Source organism: Anopheles ziemanni, chromosome 2 (genome assembly GCF_943734765.1).
Source record: "Anopheles ziemanni chromosome 2, idAnoZiCoDA_A2_x.2, whole genome shotgun sequence".
NCBI lineage: Eukaryota > Metazoa > Arthropoda > Insecta > Diptera > Culicidae > Anopheles > Anopheles ziemanni.
Window position 1 is genome coordinate 35,255,321 of NC_080705.1, and position 21,103 is coordinate 35,276,423.

Genomic DNA, 21,103 nt, shown 5'->3' on the forward strand with positions numbered 1-21,103 from the left:
TAGTAGATGAGGATGAGAATAAAACAAAACAAAACAAATGCCGTCAGCTGTGCAAACGATGGGAACACGTGTAGGACGATGGTATTTAAGTGATATTTAAGATTATGTTTCCCTCCGGCTGATGCGGGTTTTGAAACGTTCGTGGGAGCATTCTTCCAGTCCCTCTTTCGCTTCACAACCGACGCAGGGACGGTTCAGTAGGAAATAGGTATTTCTTGTCTTTTCGCTTACGTTTAGGGCCCTGTGCAGCCACCTGCCTGCCGGGGAACGTTTTCTCACTTTGTTTTACAACCTTTGTATATACAGAACCCGTTTCGTTCGAGTTTTTTTTACGTATCTAGCGGATGTAGATCATACAACAACATGGATTATATCGTTTTGTCCCATTGTTTCTTTTCAACCCGTGTAGACAATATCCGTTTGTACGTCCACAGTAGTACTCTAAAGTGTGTGTGTATACTGTGTATATCTCAGCTGTCTACCGATAGTAAATTTGGTCTTCTATAGTAACGAAAACGCGGCGGAGAGAAACGGATGATCAGTGATCAGCTATCGGGGTGGATTGTAGCTCGTTCCGATTGTCGGCAAAACACCTCCGGCTGATCCGAGGAATCGCTAACGGGCGCGAAACGTCCTCCGGACCATAGATAGCATTATTATGTATTATTTAATCGTAGCCCTACCAACTGCATCATATATCCTGCTTGATGATGAATTGATCAATAAACTTTACCGATGCAACTCAACCAGTAGAAGGAATAGTGCGTGAGAAAGGGGGAAGGCGACGGTGCCGGTACGGAAAGCGATAACGAGAGTGGGGCATGGTCTAGCAACTAGTGGCAAAACTTCTACTGATACTATTACTATTAACTTACTACTATTATCTAAGCTAAGCGTAAGCGAACTGCTAAGATCAAATCAAAACAAGTACGACAGGACGATCGAGTGGCGATGATCGCCGGTTGAGAAGTAGGTACAAGGAACAGGTATGCCATTTAGTGTTTTGTTTAAAACAATCCATCCGGTCCTCATTTAAATCGGGTTTGGAAGAAAGGGTGGAGATGTAGCAACACCTCTCGATCGCACAGGACAAGATCGATCGATGGAAATGAAAAAAAAGTGAGGGCACCCCATTCCAGCGCCGTCGTTTGGGTGGGGCCTTTGGAAGTAGACTACGGTTAGCATATAGCATTGATATCAAACAAACAGAATACGAAATAAACAAAATATAAAACAAACCAGAATACAATAACAAAAATTACGTGAAAACCAGCTAATGCTAATTAGTCGTTAAATTGTTTTTTTTTTTTTAATAGTGAACGAATGCAAGAATCGAATCGACAACTCATATGCGCAAACACTGGCAAAGAGAGAGAGAGAGAGAATGCCCTGTGTATGTGCGCCGTAAAGCTAAAGCAGAGATAAAAAAAGCAACCACATATACAATTATGCGTACCGAATAAGTGAATCATCAGCGGGTTTAACTATATCAAAACAAAACAAACATCTACCAGCTCTGACCAGAGCTGGCCGGAAATGGTGGGAGAAGACGAAGAGCGCACTGTTTGGAACGGAAAAAAGGACGGTAGGACGAAAGGATACGACTGATGGAGTTCGAACGGGGCGAGATTCTGACATTGAAATCCCTCGCTCTTTCTCTCTCTCTCTCGCCTTCCGGCCAGCAGGGTCGGCAAAGGAAGGAAAGGGGAGGCCGAACCGTTGGCAGCAAAGCATATGATTACGACGCACTGAGAAGAACAAACAACATACCGATGGAAATCTTATTGGATAGATGTCGATCCATTTTTTTACACTACAAATAAACAAAAAGCAAAATGTCTTGTATGAAATGAAACCGAATTGTGTCGATGTTATTTCTTTTTAATTTTCGTTGCCCGGCAGTGCCAGTTAAACGTAAAAGGATCGCGAAACCCCTCCGGGGGTTGTGTTTGTACCAAGGTGGGAAAAGTTGAGATATCACATCGTAAAAGTCGATGTCGACGGAGGACAGTAATAGAGAAGTAGGTCAATTCCTAATTGGTGAGTGCGGGTACTTGTCGTCGAATAAAAGTGATTTATTTCTAGAAAGTCTCTACAGGTCGCCCGGTGACATCCCGATTGGATTGAACATCGTCGACATCCCTCCCTCCCCCCGCGGGAGGAGTGTGTCCCGAGCGAGGTCGACTTGTCAGCACACTCCTTAATCGAGTGAACCAAGACCTGCCTTGTACCTGCACCTCCGTTAAAATGTACCGACTGTGAGATGAGCCCCGCGACCGAACCCCGAACAATGCAGGGGCGTAAGCCCTAAGATGCAACCACCAGCTTCGCGCGGGATTCGCTCGTAAATGGACCGGCGGGATGACATCATTCATCCGCTTCGTCTAATCCAATCGTGCTGGCGGGATGCAAATTAAACCGTCTTGCGGTCTCGGAATCGGGTATCGAGTAATGCGGGTCGAAAATATGGCCCAAAATGGCTAGAAAAGTTTCATCGCCATCGTCACCACAAACACGCACACCCGCCGCAACCGCTGGCCGTACACAGGAAATGATCGAGTTTTGTGACGTGAGTTATTTGGTGAACCGAAATCTGGTCTCTTCTCCTATAGGGGGGTCGTAAAAAGAAACTTCCCAACCATTTGGCAACAAGCCTACTCCGGCCCGGTTTGAGGCGACTCCCGCACATGGTTCGGCGGTAAATCGCAACCTTTAAGGAGGCCACCAAACAGCGACCGTCTAGGCGCAGGAGTAGGCGCGCGCACGCGAATCACTGAACGCGAACGGCGGAATGGTTCCACCCACGTTCCAGGAGGAAATGCCTTGGCTCACGGTTGTTGACCGCAGCGTTTGCCACATCCTCCCCCCTCAGATCGGCTCTGTCTACAAATTACTCTGCAACCCGGGCAGAGCAGGCAGATTTTGGTGTGTCACAGAAAGTTTCAGCGTGTCTCACAACTTGCCAACTTGGAAATCGTACAACGATAGTTCCTTCTACTACTACTACTACTACTACTACTACTACTCATCACGACCCCATCACGGGCATCCCATGGTGTAAAACGACCGTCGGGTGTAGGTGTCACTGGGTAGGAAGTCCATAAAACTGGCGTTGTCTTATGCCCCAACCGGCAGCACAACAACAACAATCGCCGGATCTGCTTCGGGGCAAAACACACAATTAGCTAACGAGCTCTTGTAAGTTTTCGAAGCTTGAGCAGAAAATTGCCCTTTCAATGTTATTAATGGTTGTAGTTTATGGATTTTTCGAACAGTTGCTCGTTTCCAGAACAGAAGGGAGTAAATTAGAAGTTTGAAACAGATGCTAACAAAGTGTTTTATTCTTCCACTTACTATGTTTGGAAACCATAAAAAAGCAAGATTTTTTCTATACTAAAACATCTATGGTGGATCCTCAATTTATAGCGTTGGCTGCCCAAAGGTGTTTACGTTGTAACTGTATGAATTTTGTTAGATGTAAGATAAAAGCGATGATAATTTTTAAAGCACCTAAGTTTTGTGTATGCTTAATGATAAATAAGAGATATTATCAATGGCAGGTTTTAGTAAATTAATATCTAGTTTGTGACTGGATAGCTATGTTTTAGATTTTATCTTTCTTGCTTTTGTAGCTTATTAAAGGCTGTTCTTTTATCGACAGTGAACTTTATATCTTTCATATTTTCATACAATAACAAATTGTACAATTCCTATTTTGAACAAATTATCCTTATTTTAAGATAATTATTGTTCGGAAAACGCTTTTTTTTACTTTTATGTAATTACTGCTCTTGTGTTTTCATTTTTAAGATTCAAATTCAGCTACTGTGGTGTTATTTTAAACAGAACATATAAAAGTGGTTAAGACTCAGGAGAGAACTTGCAAAAAAAAATTAATAACATGAAACACGTGTTGCAGAATATTTTCCCCCCATTGAATCGGTACAAAATAAAAACGCATTAAACAAATGGAGAGAAAACTTTCCACGCCACGTGATTGGTAATGCGGTGTGGATTATTCTAAAACGTTTCTAGATAGCGCTTTATATAATTCGTGACACCTTTCATCTACATTTGTTTTCAGCAAGAGAATACGGTTTCCCATAATATACCAGTTCCAAGCTAAAAACTCCAAATAAGTAAACAAGCGCCCCAAAACGGACGGAGATCTCCATTCCACCAGCCATAGTATCGTTCATCGGTGAATCATGAGCTCCAAACATAAGAACTCGCTGCTCTCGCAGAGATTTTAACTCCCCTTGCAAACTGGTCCGGAGCCTGTTTTCGCGAGTTTGGCGAGCTCCACAAGCATTCCAATGCTTGCCCCCCCAAATCAAAGGGAGGATTGGGGACGACGACAGCATTTCGAAGAACTCACTCTCAGACCAGACCTTTCCGTTGGTCGCATTCGCGGGGGTTTGAACGCGAACCGTGAGAAGTCGCGAGCCGCTGGTTACTACGAACGGCGAGAGTGTCGGTATATTAGTACTCAGCAGGCCGTCACATTGACTCATTGCTACCCGAGCAGTCTGTTGGTACGGCTGAAACTGGAACGAAGGTAAAACGACCCACAGTTGGCATTGTTTTTTTTTTTTTGGTACACGCAGTTAGAAGAAGCAGTTTGTGAAGTGTTTTGTGCAGTTAAAGTTATAGTTTTTGGTGAATATAAATTTATTTATCCGGATGTCGTTTAAGACGAGTGAATTCTGTGAATCAATTTCAACGGAATGTGATTAAAAAACTGGTTTTCTAGCCATATTAAAGAACAGGACAGTTTAACATGGACTTATAAAAGACCATCTGGTGAACACAAATGGTAACTAATGTGTGTACAAATATGTCTTTTTATGTTCGTTTTAGTGCTGTGAAAAAATACATCCTAAAATATTGAGAAACCCGAACGAGCAAAACGAACTTCAAACGACACGTGAAAGGTCCACAAAACGAACGAGGTTAGTGTAAATTTTAATAAATCTTCTAATTAAATACATCAACCCATTCGCTGTTTCATGTAACAGTTTTCTAAAAACAAAAATAAACCAAACTACCATCTTGCTCGTTTCACACGTTCGTATCCAAACAAAAAAGTTCTCTGCGTGTCTGCACACTGTCGTTCTGTTTAACAAATGTTAACCAAGAAAAGAATAAAAAGGCAAAACACTTTCCAACCGCTAGCTTTAGTAAAATTGCACGATACGAACGAATATGCATTTTGCAGTAGCCAGTTTCATGTACGACAAAGCCTTGGCCAATTCTATCACGCTTAGCGCAATCTTTCGTGATCTTTTTCGCGAAACGAAACAAAACAGTTGTTCGAGTGTGAATGACCATGCACCGCGTGTTTTGCATTCCCGCACCGCAACCGAACGGACTGAAATTTTTTATCGATTTATCTTGATGTCACGGATACAGGAACGCGAACTTATGAAATGCGCGAAATCCGAGACCAAGCGGCTGGGCTGGCACACGGCAAGTACAATAAACACAAGCACTGGTACAAGCCACGGCGTCCACGTTGCCAGGACAGCAGGGCGGTATGTCGAAAATACATAGCCTGGAAAAGAGGAGAACGGGACGGGAAAAAAACGCAGGCAAAAATACTATCGCCACGCGAACTTTCTCGGATGTTCCTCTGCACGTTTACGGTACTCGCCTACTAAGGATTTTTGTTTGCCTAAACTTTCTTCTTCGGTTTCAATTTCATCCTGTTTCGGCACTTATAAACTTTCCAGGATCGTGCCTGTAGTTATTCGAATTTAACTTTGTTTGTTTATTTTGCCCGTAACCATCCATCCCACTCTTGGGGACAGTTCATTTGTCATTTCTTAATTTCTCGTTTCCAACCGTGCCCTTTTCGTCGGGTGCTAATGGAAAACATTTTCCGCCCGACCGGCATCATTTAACGATAGTGATCTAAACCGTGCCACGGCACGCGCCCTGCTCGAATCAGTTAATAGCGTGTCCTGGGATGGTGAAATAAATGTAAAAAGGAAGTGAAAAAATCAAGAAACAGAAACCGTGCCATAATTTTTGCCAACGGATCAATTCCCCGGTTTTGGCACTAAGGGTATCCCCCCTCGGTGAGTGATGGTGCCCATTTTATGTCCCGCTCGAAGGAAGAAAGGTGATGTCGTAAAATGTTATTTAATCCAATTTATGCATGGTTTGTTTTTTGTTTTTTTTTTTGCGATGCTATCACCCATTCAATTAACTTTCGGTCGAAAAGATAGTGTGCCAATTTGAAAAACGGGAAACTTTGCGTGAGTTATAAAGAATCAAAATTTGTATGCGAAAAAAGTGTCATTCTATTGGAAGAAATTCGACTTGATTGGTTTTATTTTAAAATGGAGTTGTCCAATCTTAAGAATCGAACGACTTAAAAGGAATATTAAGCGGGCAAACGATACACATTTCACCATTTCCTTCTCCGGTGCAACCGGTTAAACATGTTCCCTTCTTTTTTTTTATAAGCAGATGCAAATTATTTACGCTCTCTGCTGTTCGTTAATCTTTTACCATCGGAATTTAATGTGTTGCCTCGATTCCGATCGGCGTTCGGAGGACCAAAAATTACTGCACAGCCAAATACTGCGCATCTGTTGGTTTCTGGTTTTCCTGCGAGGGAATCCATCCCCACCAGTCCACAAGGAACTTGTTTACCCCGGTTGCCCTGGGGAAGTGTCTGGGCTTGGTTTTTTTTCGTTTTTTTTTTTTGGTTTCGCAGACCTTCGCTGTTGAAAGGGTTTGCGGATTCCACGTGACACAAGCTGACTTCGGCTAGCGCTTCCCGTTTCCGGTGTTGGTGTGGGCTCGAGCGAGCTTCAAGGAACGGAACTAGGTCAGAAGTTACAACGAGACCCTACGCAATGTTTGTTTGCCGAAGGAAACAAACACCGATTCGTCGGGAATGGGAGTGGTATCCGCGCGTATTTTGAGGGCATGCAGGTTTGTGCCTCCATTTAACTGCAGTTCCGCGGAAGAAAGTTGTTTGATGATTAATTCTAAAACGATTACTGGAACTTTCGGGCGCCTTCGGAGTTTTATAGCTTTTGAAATGAAGTTTTATCTTCACTTGCTTGCAACACACTCCACGTAGTGATGGATTTGTTTAAATCCACACTTCATTCAGCACAAAGGAACGACGTTGCCGAGCGATTCTGATCTAGAATCGAAACCCGCATCCAGCGGAGGAAGAGGGGCGGAGAAGAAACCAGTTTCTGTCGGCGACGAGTTCCAGTTTCCAATTAACCCTTCTGGCGCTGTATCGATACGGCTCGGGCGGAGAATATGCTAATTGCGTAATGGCAGGTAGTTAACAAACTTTTCGAGCGACTTCAACGGAGGTCAAAGAAACGAACTCGAATATGAAAAATGAGGTTCTTTTTCGATGTTATTTAATTTTTGTTGGTTGATGAAATGTTTTGAAAAGTGTTTACGGTATAAGTTCTATTTTAATTCATGTAAAGAATATAAAAGAAAATAATTTTTAATGAAAATTTATTGTGCATTGAACTCTCATAAAGTTGCTCTATTATTATAAGATTTTTTTTTATTGTACCTTTCGTCCTCTTGGTCGTTGACATGTATGTGGGAGCAATGGATTTAGAGTGTTAAAATTGTATTTCTTAAACCTGTTTTAATCTACATCAAACCCACGACGCGTTCGTTCTAAAGAGGTCACACTGTTTCCCACGAGTTTGTGTTGATTTCGATTGGCGCCAGCATTTGTTTAGTTTTTTTTTCAATTGAATGCCGATCCTGCGATCAGAATAAAAAAAAGCTAGAGCGATTTTCAATTCCAAATTAAAATGCAAACGATGTACGAATGAATTGCTCCCTTTAACGACCTGTGTTTGCATACCTTCACCCTCCATTTCCATTCAGATTTGTGACAAATTGTTGCAAAAGAAGCGAAGGGAGGAATAAAAAAAAAACCAACATGAAAACAACTCATGCAAAATGCCACGAGCGTCACGCAATTCGCTGCAGTGCTCGTCAAGATCAATGTCAACGGTGACCTCCCGGGTTCGGGTACTTAGGTACGAACTGACCACCCACAACACATCAGAAGGTACCACGACAGGGGGGGGGGGGGGAGGGAATGAAAAATGGTTCCCTGCATTGCGGAAGCATGTCGCATTTTTCCCTCGCCTCGAGAGCGCAACCCCTGGCGACGCTAATTTCCATTGATTAATCGGTGGAATTGGCAGTTGAGAGGAAGCAAAACCAAAACCAAACAAAAAAAATGGCATAAAGTCCTTCTCGAAGCAAGTGCAAAAACCGTCCTGCACGATGTGTTGGTTGGGATTTCTGCGGTGGGCAAAAGAGGGGACTGTAATTAGCCGGGAGTGTAGTTGCCTGCCGCGACATGTTTATACGACGCCGAGGCGGAAAAAAGGTGCGCTTTTTCGGCTGCGTGGGCATTTAATGGTTTCGTGATTGAATGTGAGCAAATGCTTGGTGAGAATGGGGAGTGATATATAAAAAAAAGAAACCCCTCACCTTCATCACGCACCGCACGATGTGGGCGAATGTGAATTCGACATCTGGAAGGCACGTAAGACTTGGTTTGGTTGAGGCCAAATTAGGATCTTGTTTTTGTGAGTCCGTTCCTCAGTGTGGAAATTGGATGAAATAACCCGAATGCTTCGACAGGTATTATAAATATTAATTACTTTACAAGTCTTGAGGATGCTTATAAAAAAAGGACAGTCCATCGCAACTTCGGCAACCATCACGCACTAAACTCATCTACCATTTCTCGTGTTGATGTGTGACGGGATCAATCACGGCATGGAAACTATCGTTCACACTTCTTTCGTTGGAAATCATTCCTCCTTTTTCCGCCATTCGACACCCCGAAAACATCGGAAAACAAGCGGAAAGGGAAAACAGCGCACGGAAAAATTGTTCGCCACGGATCCGGGCATAAATTAGCCACTTCCTGTCGGCGTGGCACACCATTGCCTTGAGACGATTGTTTCATGAAACGTCGCCGACATTGAACTTGCCGGTTTTTTTTTGTTATTGCCATTTGCTCTTTTCACCTACTTATCCTTGGCGAAAGCAAACGAACCGGACGTTTTCTTCCACGCATATGGTTCGCCCTCCGTCCCACACCCAAACGGACGAACGAAGGATGCAACATTTCATTTACATAAATAAACACCCCGGTGTTCCGCGGGACGTCTGTCGGGCGGTCTTAAGGGACACACACATACATGCGAGTGATTTGCGATGAAAAGGGTTCTGCGGTTATGCTGCAGCATTGTGAAACAATGGCGTGTCATCGGACTGGGACCACTGCAAACGAAGGACAGCTTTTCTTTACCCAAACCGGTCGTCCTTCAGGCCCTCGGGGTGGCTTTGGTGTTGGTCACCCGTTGGTCCTCGTCCGGCCCGGTTGCAGTTGCAACCCTATGCACCCCGGATAGTCGCCCCCTCCCTGCCACGGGACAAAACTGGCCTACTTAGTATGCTTTTATGCAAAGAGAAGCATTTTTTCACAAGTTCAGCTCCTTTTACAGGTAGCTTCGAGATTCGTATTCGACATGTCGTCGGCGCTACTAATAGGTGGTGTTAATTACCCAATAAAAGTGTCGATTGGTATCACACTCCTTTTTTTTCTCTTCCCAAATGCCGTCCGTTTCGTTTGTTACCCCGGTTGCAGAGCTCCATGTGTTTTTTTCGTTGGGCGTCAAGCCAAACATGGAATTCCCGACTGGATTATTAGCATCACACACGCACGGACGGACGGACGCGCAAGTGAAAAGTCAAGAAAAGACGGGTCATCAAAATGGTACCGTTTGCCTCCAGGGTATCATCAACCAGATCGAGGAGATGGAGGAGGCGATCCGTGCAGGAGGACGTTCAGGAGAGGAGAAGAGAGAAAGAAACAATCTGTTGCGAAATGTTTCTTGGCATGCAGCAAAAACAAAAAAACAGAAACAGAAACAACACTGGTTGACCACTCCGTTTCACGGCAGTAATTGCTTTTGGCCACGTTTGGGAAGGCCGACGAAGAAGTTGTCGCCGTCGAGTGTGTCTTCGAAGGATCGAAGGGGTCTCGCTGGTGTGTTCAATCAAAACTCGACCGAGATAACCCGGCACACGCGCTCCTTGAAGAGGAGAACCAACCGGGTGGCATTCCTGGCCAATCGATTCCCTTTCGGGACGGCAGCCGAGCTGGCGCTTTTGGACCGAAATTGGATTGATTCGAACCTTACGCAAGAACGTAAGCGTGAGAATGAAAGTGGATGGTTACGCGAAGAGCTGATATGTTGCATTTGGGAGGGATAAACAAGAATGTGGGAACATATTTTGAGGTAAAGGATTGATTTTTAGCTTTTATTAAATTATTAAGTTTGAATACAAGAGTGAATAACACATCAAGGCAATTAGTGGTTAACTTGTTTGTTTGTTCACTTATCTTTAGTTTTCAAACGTATTTTGAATCTCAAACCAGTGTTTGTAAAATCCATTCGTCCTGGCAACATGTAATGTTTCATAAGTGCAACTATTATTGTACTTAAAATTCTGAGTTGGTTATTTATTTGCATTGGAAATATGGATTATTTTGGTTCGATATAATTCACTTGTGATTGTCGAAAAAATCAACTGTTTTGCTGTTGTATTGTGTTTTTATCATATTTTCTAAAATGTGTTTATAATTTCGTGTTTCTATGTTGAATAGAAGGGAATTTTCTAACAATATGCTTTCACCTTGCTTCACAAAGAAGAGTGTTGCATATGAAGAAACAGCGTTTAGAAACTTTAAATTCCGTGTAACTAAAATGATTAAATGTTATCAATCGATATGAATATTACTTTTAAAAATTTCATACTGATTTTATGATTTCACACTGTTTTTTTTCTATCAAACGAATCTTTATGATTCACTCATCGTATTTTGTTGTCCATGTTTGTCCATTTCGTCGCTTCCCATTTATCATCCAACAATGTACATATTGATTTCAACCTTTTGCTATTTTTGGGCTGGATCATTGTTTGTTTCTTTTGCCGACTCCCCTCCCTCAACGCACGTCGGTTGATTTAAAATATTCTCTTTGAAACCCATACCATAGCATTTCTGCTGCCTATATTCGGTCCTGCTCGGTAGATATATTTCTCCGTCACCACACGACGGCACCCGCCGTACAAGGCACGAATCTCGAAAATATATCTCGAAAATAGTTCAAGAGTAACCTCGGAAGGAGATCAAAAGAGCAGCAGCAGCAGCAGCGAAAACAAACGAATCTGTCGATAGTCCACGCGGTCGGTGGACGCTGCTAGCGGAGATAGGAGCAGGGAGGCGGAGCGGAGAAACCGGACACCGCGCGGTAGCGCCATTTATGGAAACGGTAGAAGGGCAAACGGGCAAAAGCCGGCGGCCAGCCGAACAGGGTGTCTGCATGTGCACGCCACTCCAACCTGTCCCACGGACGTGTCGTGGTTGTTCGGTTTCAGGGAGCGGGTGGTATCACACCACGTTTGCTGTGCGGGGTGACATAATCAATACCAGGCAGCAGCCCGAGTCTTCGAGCCTCTTAGATCCCCATGGGAGTCGGCGACGCTTATGCTGTGCTCGGTGCAACAATTTATTTAACCAAAGCCAAAGCCAAGGTGCCCATAAGTTGTGCTCGCCTTTGACGGGCGGGATGATATTCGTGCGTACAAGAAATGCATCTTTTCTCGGGCAGCTCTGAGGGAAGCGGGAACCCTTCAAGCCCCATCGTCTGTCAGATAATTCTGTCGAGGAAGAGACAAGCACGACCAAGGGATTTCGCTTCACAATACGGTAGTTTGTGGCGCGTCGCTGCTAAAGGGCATCGCGTCTCGTCTCGGGCGCGTTGTGACCCATTTTGTTTAAAGCGCGCGCCATCACTCCTCAATTAGCAATCTTAACGCATGTTTGTGCGCCGGAAAACAACGACAATGAGCGGGCATTCATGCCGTTGTCCGGGGATCACTGCTCAAGGTTCCATCAGCCTTAATTCGAGGCATGTGAAACGCGATCGATCACGGAACCCTCGGAAAGCTGGAATGCACGGTATCCGAGGTTATGTCGGGAGTGATTCGTCAAAAGGCTAATCGGGATGCAATCAGACCTTCTCGAAATCGCAAATAACCCTTTCATTGAAACAAAACCCAAAAAAAAAGAAATAAACACCCTTCATGCACCACCCAGGAATAACTGCATCGTATGCTCACAACTCACTGCACTTGCAAGTGCACTAATCATTGCACTTATTTACACAAAATCGCTCGACGGCATTCCGGAGTGCCTTCAAACAACGGCTCCTTCCATGTCGTGGATTCGGTTTCGGGTCGTTCCGAAGGGTTGCGTGCTGGAAAGTTTCCTTGGATACACCTGGAAACACACGATAAGGTCGGGAAAAAGCAACACGACAACCTCCAGCAGGGGCAGTGCAAACTTCACGCTATGAACGGCGTTCTTGGATGGCGTTCCTTCATTGGCAGGAAGGTCGTGTGGATTTATGCAACCACTCGTTAGGCGGCACTGGCACTAACCACCAAGGAGCCGAGCTTGAACACACACGACGCCGACTTGCTTTCACGGAAAGGAAGCAATAAAGCGTACCCGCTTCCCGTCGTTGCTGTTTCCCATAATTATAACTTGATCCATAATGAAGAGTTACCTCGTGTCTTAACCTCCAGCTAGGAAGCGCTAGAATTAACAATGTTCACCATCTATTTCACCATGTTACTAAAAAGGTTGCAAGTCTGCGGCATAGTAGGCTTGGGAATGTTGTTTTCATTTAGCCGAAAGGAGTCGGAACTGCAACTTCCGTCTTTTCCAATCCTCGTTTTCAGGTTGATTAAAAGAGTGTTTTGAGCTGCCGCAAAAAGTGTTACCCCTTCCGTTAGTTCCCTTTTCCTGAACTCGGAGTTATACCCGTTGCTTAGAATAGCTGATACGGAGCGTTGATTCCAAGCAAGATGGTAAATTTTGGTGAATCCAGTATTCGTGTCGATGTCACGGATTGTACCTATGTTGGCGAGCCTCTTTCTGCAACTGCAATAACAACTCTTCCCGGCCATCCACAGGTTGTGCTCGCGAGCGTCAAAACGAAACATCTGTCGTCGGCGGAGACCACCTACCATCGGCACCAGAGCACTACGATCAAGAAGCACTACCGGGACTCCTATCGCGTGATGGGCGGGTTCGAGCAGCGTCCCTGGACTCCGACGAAGCGGCGCGGTCCGATCGCGGCGGAACACCGTGGCCCGGGGCCCCAGTACCTTCTACCACAGCTACTCGGTGAGTCACCGACTTCGGGCAGTCGAGCCGAGCGAGAGGCGATGCTGGTCGAAGCCGTTGCGCGTGGGTGACAAGCGAGTCTCGCACCATCGTCGGTTTCCTCCGGATCGTGGTCGTCATAAACCGCGTCGTCGAGAAGGTGGTCGATCGAATGCTCACGTCCACACACTTGGCACATGTCTCTTCCCCCCGAACTCGATGTGTCTCTCCGCATGCGGGTGCGGGTGCAGCCTGTGTAATGGTTCGATTCGAATTACGATCGATCAGTGGACACAGTGTTGTTCTTCCGCCAGCGTTGAGACCCTCTCCGAAGGCCACGTTCTTGACACGAGCCAGCCGGTACCACACCGCGATGTGGTGGGTGTTTGCGTTGAGGAAGAAACCCTCACCAATCACCGCCCGCCATCGATGACGATGATGATGGACGAATAGAACAACAAGCAAAGTGCGCAATAATACCCCTTGCAATCTCGTCGATCTTGACGAAAAAGTTCCACATTACCTTTTAAGGCGATGCGCGGCCAGTGCGGATGTCGCGCTCACGCAAAGATCCGTTCCAAACGATGACGACGTCGACACACAGACGCACCCGCTTCCCGTTCGTGATAAATATTTATTTTCGCACCAAATGCAAAGGCACACTCAGTCCCCTCCAAACGAGTGGCTCTTGGAAGTTGTGAAAATAAGTCCAGCTTAGGGCACAACTCGGTGATACTGAGGATGGCGACTGGGATTTGCGCCCACACGCCGGAACAGCATCATCTGCTCGGTGTTGAACGAAACGGCTAACCCGTTTAATAGGCCATTGGGACTTGGCTGGCCGAAAAAGGGAAATAAAACGGTGTGCGGGTGTTACGCCACTACCGGACGATCCCCATCGCTCTCGAAACCATAGTTAGCCTTAGTTCTCACCACACGCGAACGATTCCTCCTCCGTTTTAGGTACGAAAGTGGTCGACTCGAAAAGGCAAGCCGCGCCCGCCTACAGCTTCGGACAGCGGCACAAACCGCGCACGGAATCGTTCAGCCCGGGCCCGCTGTACAACATCACCGGGCTGGGCTGCAAGGGCAAGGATGCACCGCCAGCCTACTGCCTCCAGAGCCGGCCGAAGGAGATCCCGAAGTACCTGACGCCCGCGCCGGGCGAGTACAACATCGAGAAGGCCGACAAGATGCTGGTAAAGTCGGCCCCGAAGTACACGTTCGGCGTGAAGAAGCCACCTAACCCGACCAGCCAGACGCCAGGTACCGTGGACACTTTCCGTGTTGCGTTGGGTTTATTTTGCCATGCGGCTTCCCGCATGTCTTGTGCTTTTTTATGGCGGCGAGATGGGTTTGCCCCAGCGTTCCTATCTTTCATCTTCATTGCATCTTCAACGTCACCCGAAAGGTCATCTTGGTGTAACCACTTGTCAAAGGGTTTTGGCAACCTCAAACCGACACGATCATTATTATCATACTCTACTCATCCATTAATGCTAGTGCATCCCTCAGAAGCCATAATTAAAATCTTCACAGACCCACATGCTCTCGAAGCTCGCCACCACCATCACCATCATCATCAACACCATTCTCATCCCATCGCCGTCGCCACCAACAACATCGTCATCCGGTCGTACACGAATCATTCATCCCGACCAAACACACTCCTCCCGCGACCCAAAACAGCCTCAAAAAGTCAGAACAGAGAACTAGATAACACTATCGCAGTGGACAGGTGAACTCTATTGGATTTGTGCAGCATTTATGGTTTCCGGTTTTGGATTTGGTAGCGCTAGCTTGGTTTTTCGTTGTAACCAACGTTGTAGAGTAGAGTTTTTGTAGCTGCTTTAAAATATACAATCCCCGGTAGAAGCGTGGTGCCCTCGCACTGAAACTGTTTGAAGGTTTGATTTGGAAGGATTTTTATGCACCGAAATACACAAACGGACACATACACATCCAGGGGAATCGGGAATCCGGGTGAAGGGAATTGGAGAACAGTTAACGAAACCGTCTCTGGACGCGTGGCGAATACTAATCACATTGCATTGCGATCACTTTCTTCGCTGAAGTCTAACAAACTGGCATTGCTGAGTTAACCAACACCAACCCAAAAACAAGCAAACACAGAACTCTGCTCCACACTTTCCCTGCGTAAACGAAAACAAAACGAAACCAAGAAACGAACACCAAAACAACACGTGCCAATATCTTTTAGCTCCCGGGGACTATAAGCCGGAACGAGTAGTGTTAGATAGTGCGCCCAAGTTCTCGTTCGGAATCAAGACCGAGAGCAAGATACGGAGTGAAACGCCTGGTATGTATCTATCTTGTACACGGTGGTTCTTTCTTTCTTTCACGGTTTTGCTTGTTTACTCCCGAAACAGCGCCCGGTACGTACTCGCCGGAAAAGGTACTGAAAGACAAATCGCCAAAGTACAGCTTCGGACTGAAGGTGATACCGGAGAAGATTGAAGAAACGCCCGGTAAGTACTCGTTGGAAGCGGCTTTTGGGCTGGTAATAACTCATGTCCTTCCAACTCTGTTCAGCTCCCGGCGCATATCAACCTGAAAAGGCGCTAGCCTTGGACAAGAAGCCGGCGTACAGCTTTGGGCTGAAGACGATCATGGAGAAGCCGAACAACACGCCAGCACCGGGAGCGTACGAGCCGGAAAAGGTTAAGCTGAACGCTACGCCGTCGTACAGCTTCGGTATACGGCCTTCGATCGAGAAGCCCAACGCAAATCCTGGTAAGGAAGTCAGTGCAGGATCCAGAAGACGAGATAACTGCACCACGTCACACGTATGATAGTGCTTAATTTCATGTTCTTTGTTTTTCTTCTTTTTGTGTTTTCCATTTTCATGCCTTACTTCATCTCCGACATACGCACGTGCCAAACCTTGCATTATGCATCACCCGCGCTTTTCATCCCGCCAGCACCGGGCGCTTACGAGCCGGAAAAGGCGAAGAAGCTGATCGATCACTCACCCGCATTCGCATTCGGCATGCGCATCAATCACGATAAGCCTAGCTGTACGCCTGCGCCCTCGGCGTACCAGGTAGAGAAGGTGAACCTCGATCATCAGCCCGCGTACAGCTTCGGCTTGCGCACGAACGTGGCGAAACCGCAGGCGACGCCGGCCCCCGGTGCATACTCGCCGGAGAAGGCGAACCTGGACGGTACGCCCAAGTACAGCTTCGGCATCCGCCCGACAATCGACCGGCCGGACAATGTCCCCGCGCCGGGTGCGTACTCTCCCGAGAAGGCCAAAGTAGACAGTAGTCCCGCGTACAGCTTCGGAGTGCGTGGCAAGGCGGAGAAACCCAGTGCCAACCCCGGACCGGGAACGTACGATGCGGACAAATCGCACGATTCGTTCGCCCCGGCGTACTCGTTCGGACTGCGGCCGGAAGTAGGCAAACCGGACACTATTCCCGGACCGGGTGCATACAATGCCGACCGGGTCGATCATACCACACCGGCGTATTCGTTTGGTCTGCGGACGAACACGGACAAGATCGATCGTGTTCCTGGACCGGGGGCATACGATGCGGATAAGTCCCACGATACGTTCGCACCGGCGTACTCGTTCGGAGTTAGACCGAACCTGGATAAACCGAACGCGATCCCTGGACCGGGGGCGTACGATGCGGATAAGTCACATGACAAGTCCTCTCCGGCCTATTCATTCGGGGTAAGGACGAACGTTGGGAAACCGAACGCGGTTCCTGGTCCCGGTGCGTACGACTCCGATAAGGTGGATAAGTCCTCGCCGGCATACTCGTTCGGTGTAAGAACTAATTTGGATAAACCGAATGCAATCCCCGGACCCGGTGCGTACGATTCCGACAAGGTGGATAAGTCCTCGCCGGCATACTCGTTTGGTGTGAAGTCAAATTTGGACAAGCCGAACGCAATTCCCGGCCCGGGTGCGTACGATGCGGACAAAGCAGTCGACAAGTCAGCTCCAGCGTACTCCTTTGGAGTGAAGCCAAACCTCGACAAACCGAACGCAGTTCCCGGCCCGGGCGCGTACGACGCTGACAAGCTGATCGACAAATCAACTCCGGCGTACTCGTTCGGTGTGAAGACGAACGTAGAGAAACCGAGCGTGGTGCCCGGTCCGGGAGCGTACGACTCCGACAAGGTGGTCGATAAGTCCTCACCGGCGTACTCGTTCGGTGTGAAGACGAACGTGGAGAAACCAAACGCAATCCCCGGTCCGGGTGCGTACGACTCCGACAAGGTGCTGGATAAGTCCACACCTGCCTACTCGTTCGGAGTGAAGACAAACGTGGAGAAGCCTAGCACCATCCCCGGTCCGGGTGCTTACGATGCGGATAAAGTGATCGACAAAACATCCCCGGCGTACTCGTTCGGTGTGAAGACGAACGTCGAAAAACCCAGTGCCATACCCGGCCCGGGAGCGTACGATAACGACAAGGTACACGACTCGACCACCCCGGCGTACACGTTCGGTGCGAAACCAGCTTCGACGAAGTCGTTCCCAACGCCCGCACCAGGCACTTACAGTCCCGAGAAGTACACCTTCCACAATCCGGCCTACACGTTCGGTGTGCGGCCCAACATCGACAAGATCGACGTCATTCCAGCGCCGGGTGCGTATAATCCGGAGACGGTACAGCAACACACCAGCCCTGCGTATACGTTCGGCGTACGGCCCGTAATCGATAAGGTGGACACAACGCCAGCACCTGGCACGTACTCGGTGGAGAAGGTGAAACTGGACCACTCACCGGCGTATCCGTTCGGTATCAAAGTGAACCGCGAGAAACCGAACGAAGTTCCAGGTATGTTGAGGGTTCTCCTGTAGAATGGTAGCATGACAGATAACGATAGACGTAGGAAGTAGTTAAGGATAGCGAATCAAAAGTAGAAATAATTGAATCAATCAAAGATGCTTGAACTTCATGGTATTGTAGAATTTGGAAAAAAAATTTCTTAACAGGCGTTTATTAAATTTCTCATGTTTTTGACTAGGTGAAAGCACTTTATTACACCCCAAACGATCCTCCCAAGAGTTGAAGTACTTAAAACAAATGTTATGTATTCACAGCGCCCGGTGCGTACAATCCAGATAAGGTGAAGCTCGATCACTCGCCAGCCTATAGTTTCGGTATAAAGCACAAAGGTGAAACACTGCGGGATACACCGGGTAAGTTGGAAGTGAACCACGGTTAAATGTTGTCTCTCCATACATCGGTAGCGTTTACAATCTGTATTCCACTTCCAGCACCTTCGGCGTACCAGCCGGAAAAGTGCCGCACTGACTGCGCGCCGGCATACAGCTTCGGCGTGAAGGTAAATCACGAAACGATCACACACGAAGGCCCAGGTAATGCTTTTTATACGCTTCTCACGGAACCCGCTGTTGCGTTGTGTGTGTTGCGCATGGCGAATGTCGCACTGCAGCATCCCACAATCTGGCGAACCCTCAGTTCCCCAAGCGCATGTTCAGTTTGTCTTATGGTCGTATCGTTTCCGTTATTTGTTCTTTTCCCCTCCACATATCATTTTCGGTTCGTCGCGCCGCTCATCTGCTATGCTTGTGTTCCTGCCTGTATGTTATGTTATCTTCCCAACTTCACGTGTGATTTGACTGCTAGTTGTGGTGAACGGTGGCGAGTCGACGGCCGTATCCACCTCCAGGTCGGTGGTGATCGCCAACGGAACCGTTGCCAACGCCGCTAGTAACCATCGCAGCAGTAGCAATAGCACAACCACAACCAGCACAACCGGTGCGGTACAGAATGGACGCGATGGTGAGAGCAGCGTCACGACCAAGACGGTCACCACCACGCACACGACCGGTGGCATGAAGGTGATCCGCGAACGGAAGACCACCACCGAGGAGCGTTCTTCGGCATCGGTCGAAGCGATCGGCGAAGGGCTGGTGCCGAACTGCATCGCCGGAGTGAAGCAGCTCGCTAACGTCCAGCATCAGCGCATGGTTTGCACCGGACACTTCCGGGCCTAAAAGGGACACGCAGTCTCAAAGGCATTGGATGCACACGATTCCATTCCTCTTGTTTACTACTGTAGCACGTTTGTCTTTAGGCATTAGTTTGTAGTTCCGTTGCCTTTGGTGTTGAGTTGGGCTTCTAGTGCCCACTCTCCCACTGTAGTCCTTTGCAGGTTTGCGAATGCTTTCGTTTGCCGTTTATGGCCGCTTACTTTCATTTTTGTTCGCTAGGGCTGAGGCCGTCCGTACCGCATGAGTATGTGCCGCCCCGTTCATCTGTAACTGTTCTGTGTTGATCTAGTTCTCAAAAAAAAAAGGCTTGCCTTCTGGCCTCAAAAAAGGAAGGCTTTTTGTGCGGGGGAGGTAGTTTGGTCGGTCTATAAATATGCGATACGATTAGCTGTCGATTGGGTTCTCACAGCCCATTTGGGGAACGCAAACAGCACAACAGCCTGACTCGTTTGTTTCATTTACTTTTATCATGCTGCTGCTGTATCGTGTAAAACACACACACACACCAACCGAAAACTCCAAATCTCAGCCCCGAACGAATACCACATCCCGAATGTGCTCGGTTCGAGCAAGGAAGGCCCGATCCGTTCGGCCCCCGCGTATACAATCACCGGCCGGCAAAAGCAGACTCTTCCTGAGTGCATTGGGTTCCCCGGTCCCGGTCACTACGATGCGAAGATCGATCCGCTGGTAAGACGGGCGCCGATGTTCTCGATGGCCACCCGCTTCCGGCGGCCGACGGACGAAGCGCTCAAGCCGGGCCCGGCGGCACACTATCCGGAAAAGGTATGGTTGCTTTCCGTCGCGTGCGGACTGTCGCCGCTTTTTCTTAACCATTCCCTACGTGTGTGTTTGTCCTGTATTTCTTATCTTTCCTCTGTACATCGGCAATATCGTTTTCATTTCTTCGTTTTGTTTATGCATGTGCCATCCTTCATCGTTTCGTCATCATTTACGTCCACATCTTTCGTTTTGGGTGAACTATCCCCCCAGGGCTTGGGTGTGTTCCGAAATGGACCGGCCTATTCCTTTTCCATCCGGCACTCGGACTATCTGTCCCAGAAGGCTCCTAAATATGTGAACAGTCTTAAGACCTGTTATTGGACTTGAAAATCCCGAACAGTTCCTTGAAGGTGTTGAAAACTAAATTTTAGTCTCATAAATCCATTTTTTATAAACAATTCGTTATGTTCTTTTTTTTGCTTTACGCATTTCGTGTCTTGCTTTCCTTCACAATACGCTTGCGATCGTGGTGATCGTCTCCAATCATCCAAACCATTCCGATCATGATCACGTCACACCGAGCAGATCAACCTGGGCCATGTACCGTCCTACAGCTTCGGCATCAAGCACTCGGAGTACCTGGGAGATTTTCCGGAGCCTCCTCGCTTCCGCAATCAGCTCGTTATCTAAGAAACAGGAACGTCCGGCATGTGTGTGTGTGAGTGACATCAGCTACAAGCACGTATTATGAGTGCTTGTGTTCCGGATGTTTAAGAGGACAGAAGAGGCCACTACTGCAGACGGTTGTATCTAAGGATCAGGTAGCTTTCCGTGGACTGAACTGATGGTCTTCGAGGTGGATACATTGTCTTGCCAGGGTAAACCGAAACAGACGAAACTCAACCGTTACTTTGGATGGTTGGATAGGAGAAGATGCTTTATTTTCTTTCGTGAAACCGTATGCCTTTCTTCGACAGAACTGACTAATTCCACGCTGCCAGCTCCAGTTACAAGCGATAGGATTAGAAATCAAACCTTATTGATGATAACTAACTTTCTATGGATGAGAAATTAAAAATAAAAGAGAAAACACCGTGAAAGAAAAAAGAGAAGCCAAC

General features: G+C 47.3%; 2 protein-coding genes across 2 annotated transcripts; both read left to right on the forward strand.

Moving 5' to 3' along the window:
• Nucleotides 1–13,161: 13,161 nt before the first annotated feature.
• Nucleotides 13,162–19,265, forward strand: LOC131281333 (uncharacterized). Its single transcript, XM_058310662.1, has 9 exons — nucleotides 13,162–13,282; nucleotides 14,225–14,527; nucleotides 15,483–15,581; nucleotides 15,652–15,750; nucleotides 15,815–16,015; nucleotides 16,204–18,078; nucleotides 18,345–18,443; nucleotides 18,522–18,623; nucleotides 18,895–19,265. Exons 1-9 carry the CDS (start codon nucleotides 13,177–13,179, stop codon nucleotides 19,263–19,265), a joined length of 3,255 nt encoding a protein of 1,084 aa, XP_058166645.1. The 5' UTR covers nucleotides 13,162–13,176.
• A 516-nt stretch (nucleotides 19,266–19,781) lies between these two features.
• Nucleotides 19,782–20,675, forward strand: LOC131293489 (outer dense fiber protein 3-like; the record flags this gene model as incomplete). The annotated part of the gene is made up of 2 exons (XM_058321566.1): nucleotides 19,782–20,048; nucleotides 20,571–20,675. Coding segments are annotated over 2 exons (372 nt in total), but the record flags the coding sequence as incomplete, so codon positions are not given.
• Nucleotides 20,676–21,103: the final 428 nt, after the last annotated feature.

Bases quoted from the DNA above. Each gene is read 5' to 3' on its own strand.
- LOC131281333 (XM_058310662.1), top strand. From the start codon at position 13,177: ATGGGCGGGTTCGAGCAGCGTCCCTGGACTCCGACGAAGCGGCGCGGT. The intron at 13,283-14,224 runs GTGAGTCACCGA...CCTCCGTTTTAG, and splicing joins CCTTCTACCACAGCTACTCG to GTACGAAAGTGGTCGACTCG. The intron at 15,751-15,814 runs GTAAGTACTCGT...AACTCTGTTCAG, and splicing joins GAAGATTGAAGAAACGCCCG to CTCCCGGCGCATATCAACCT.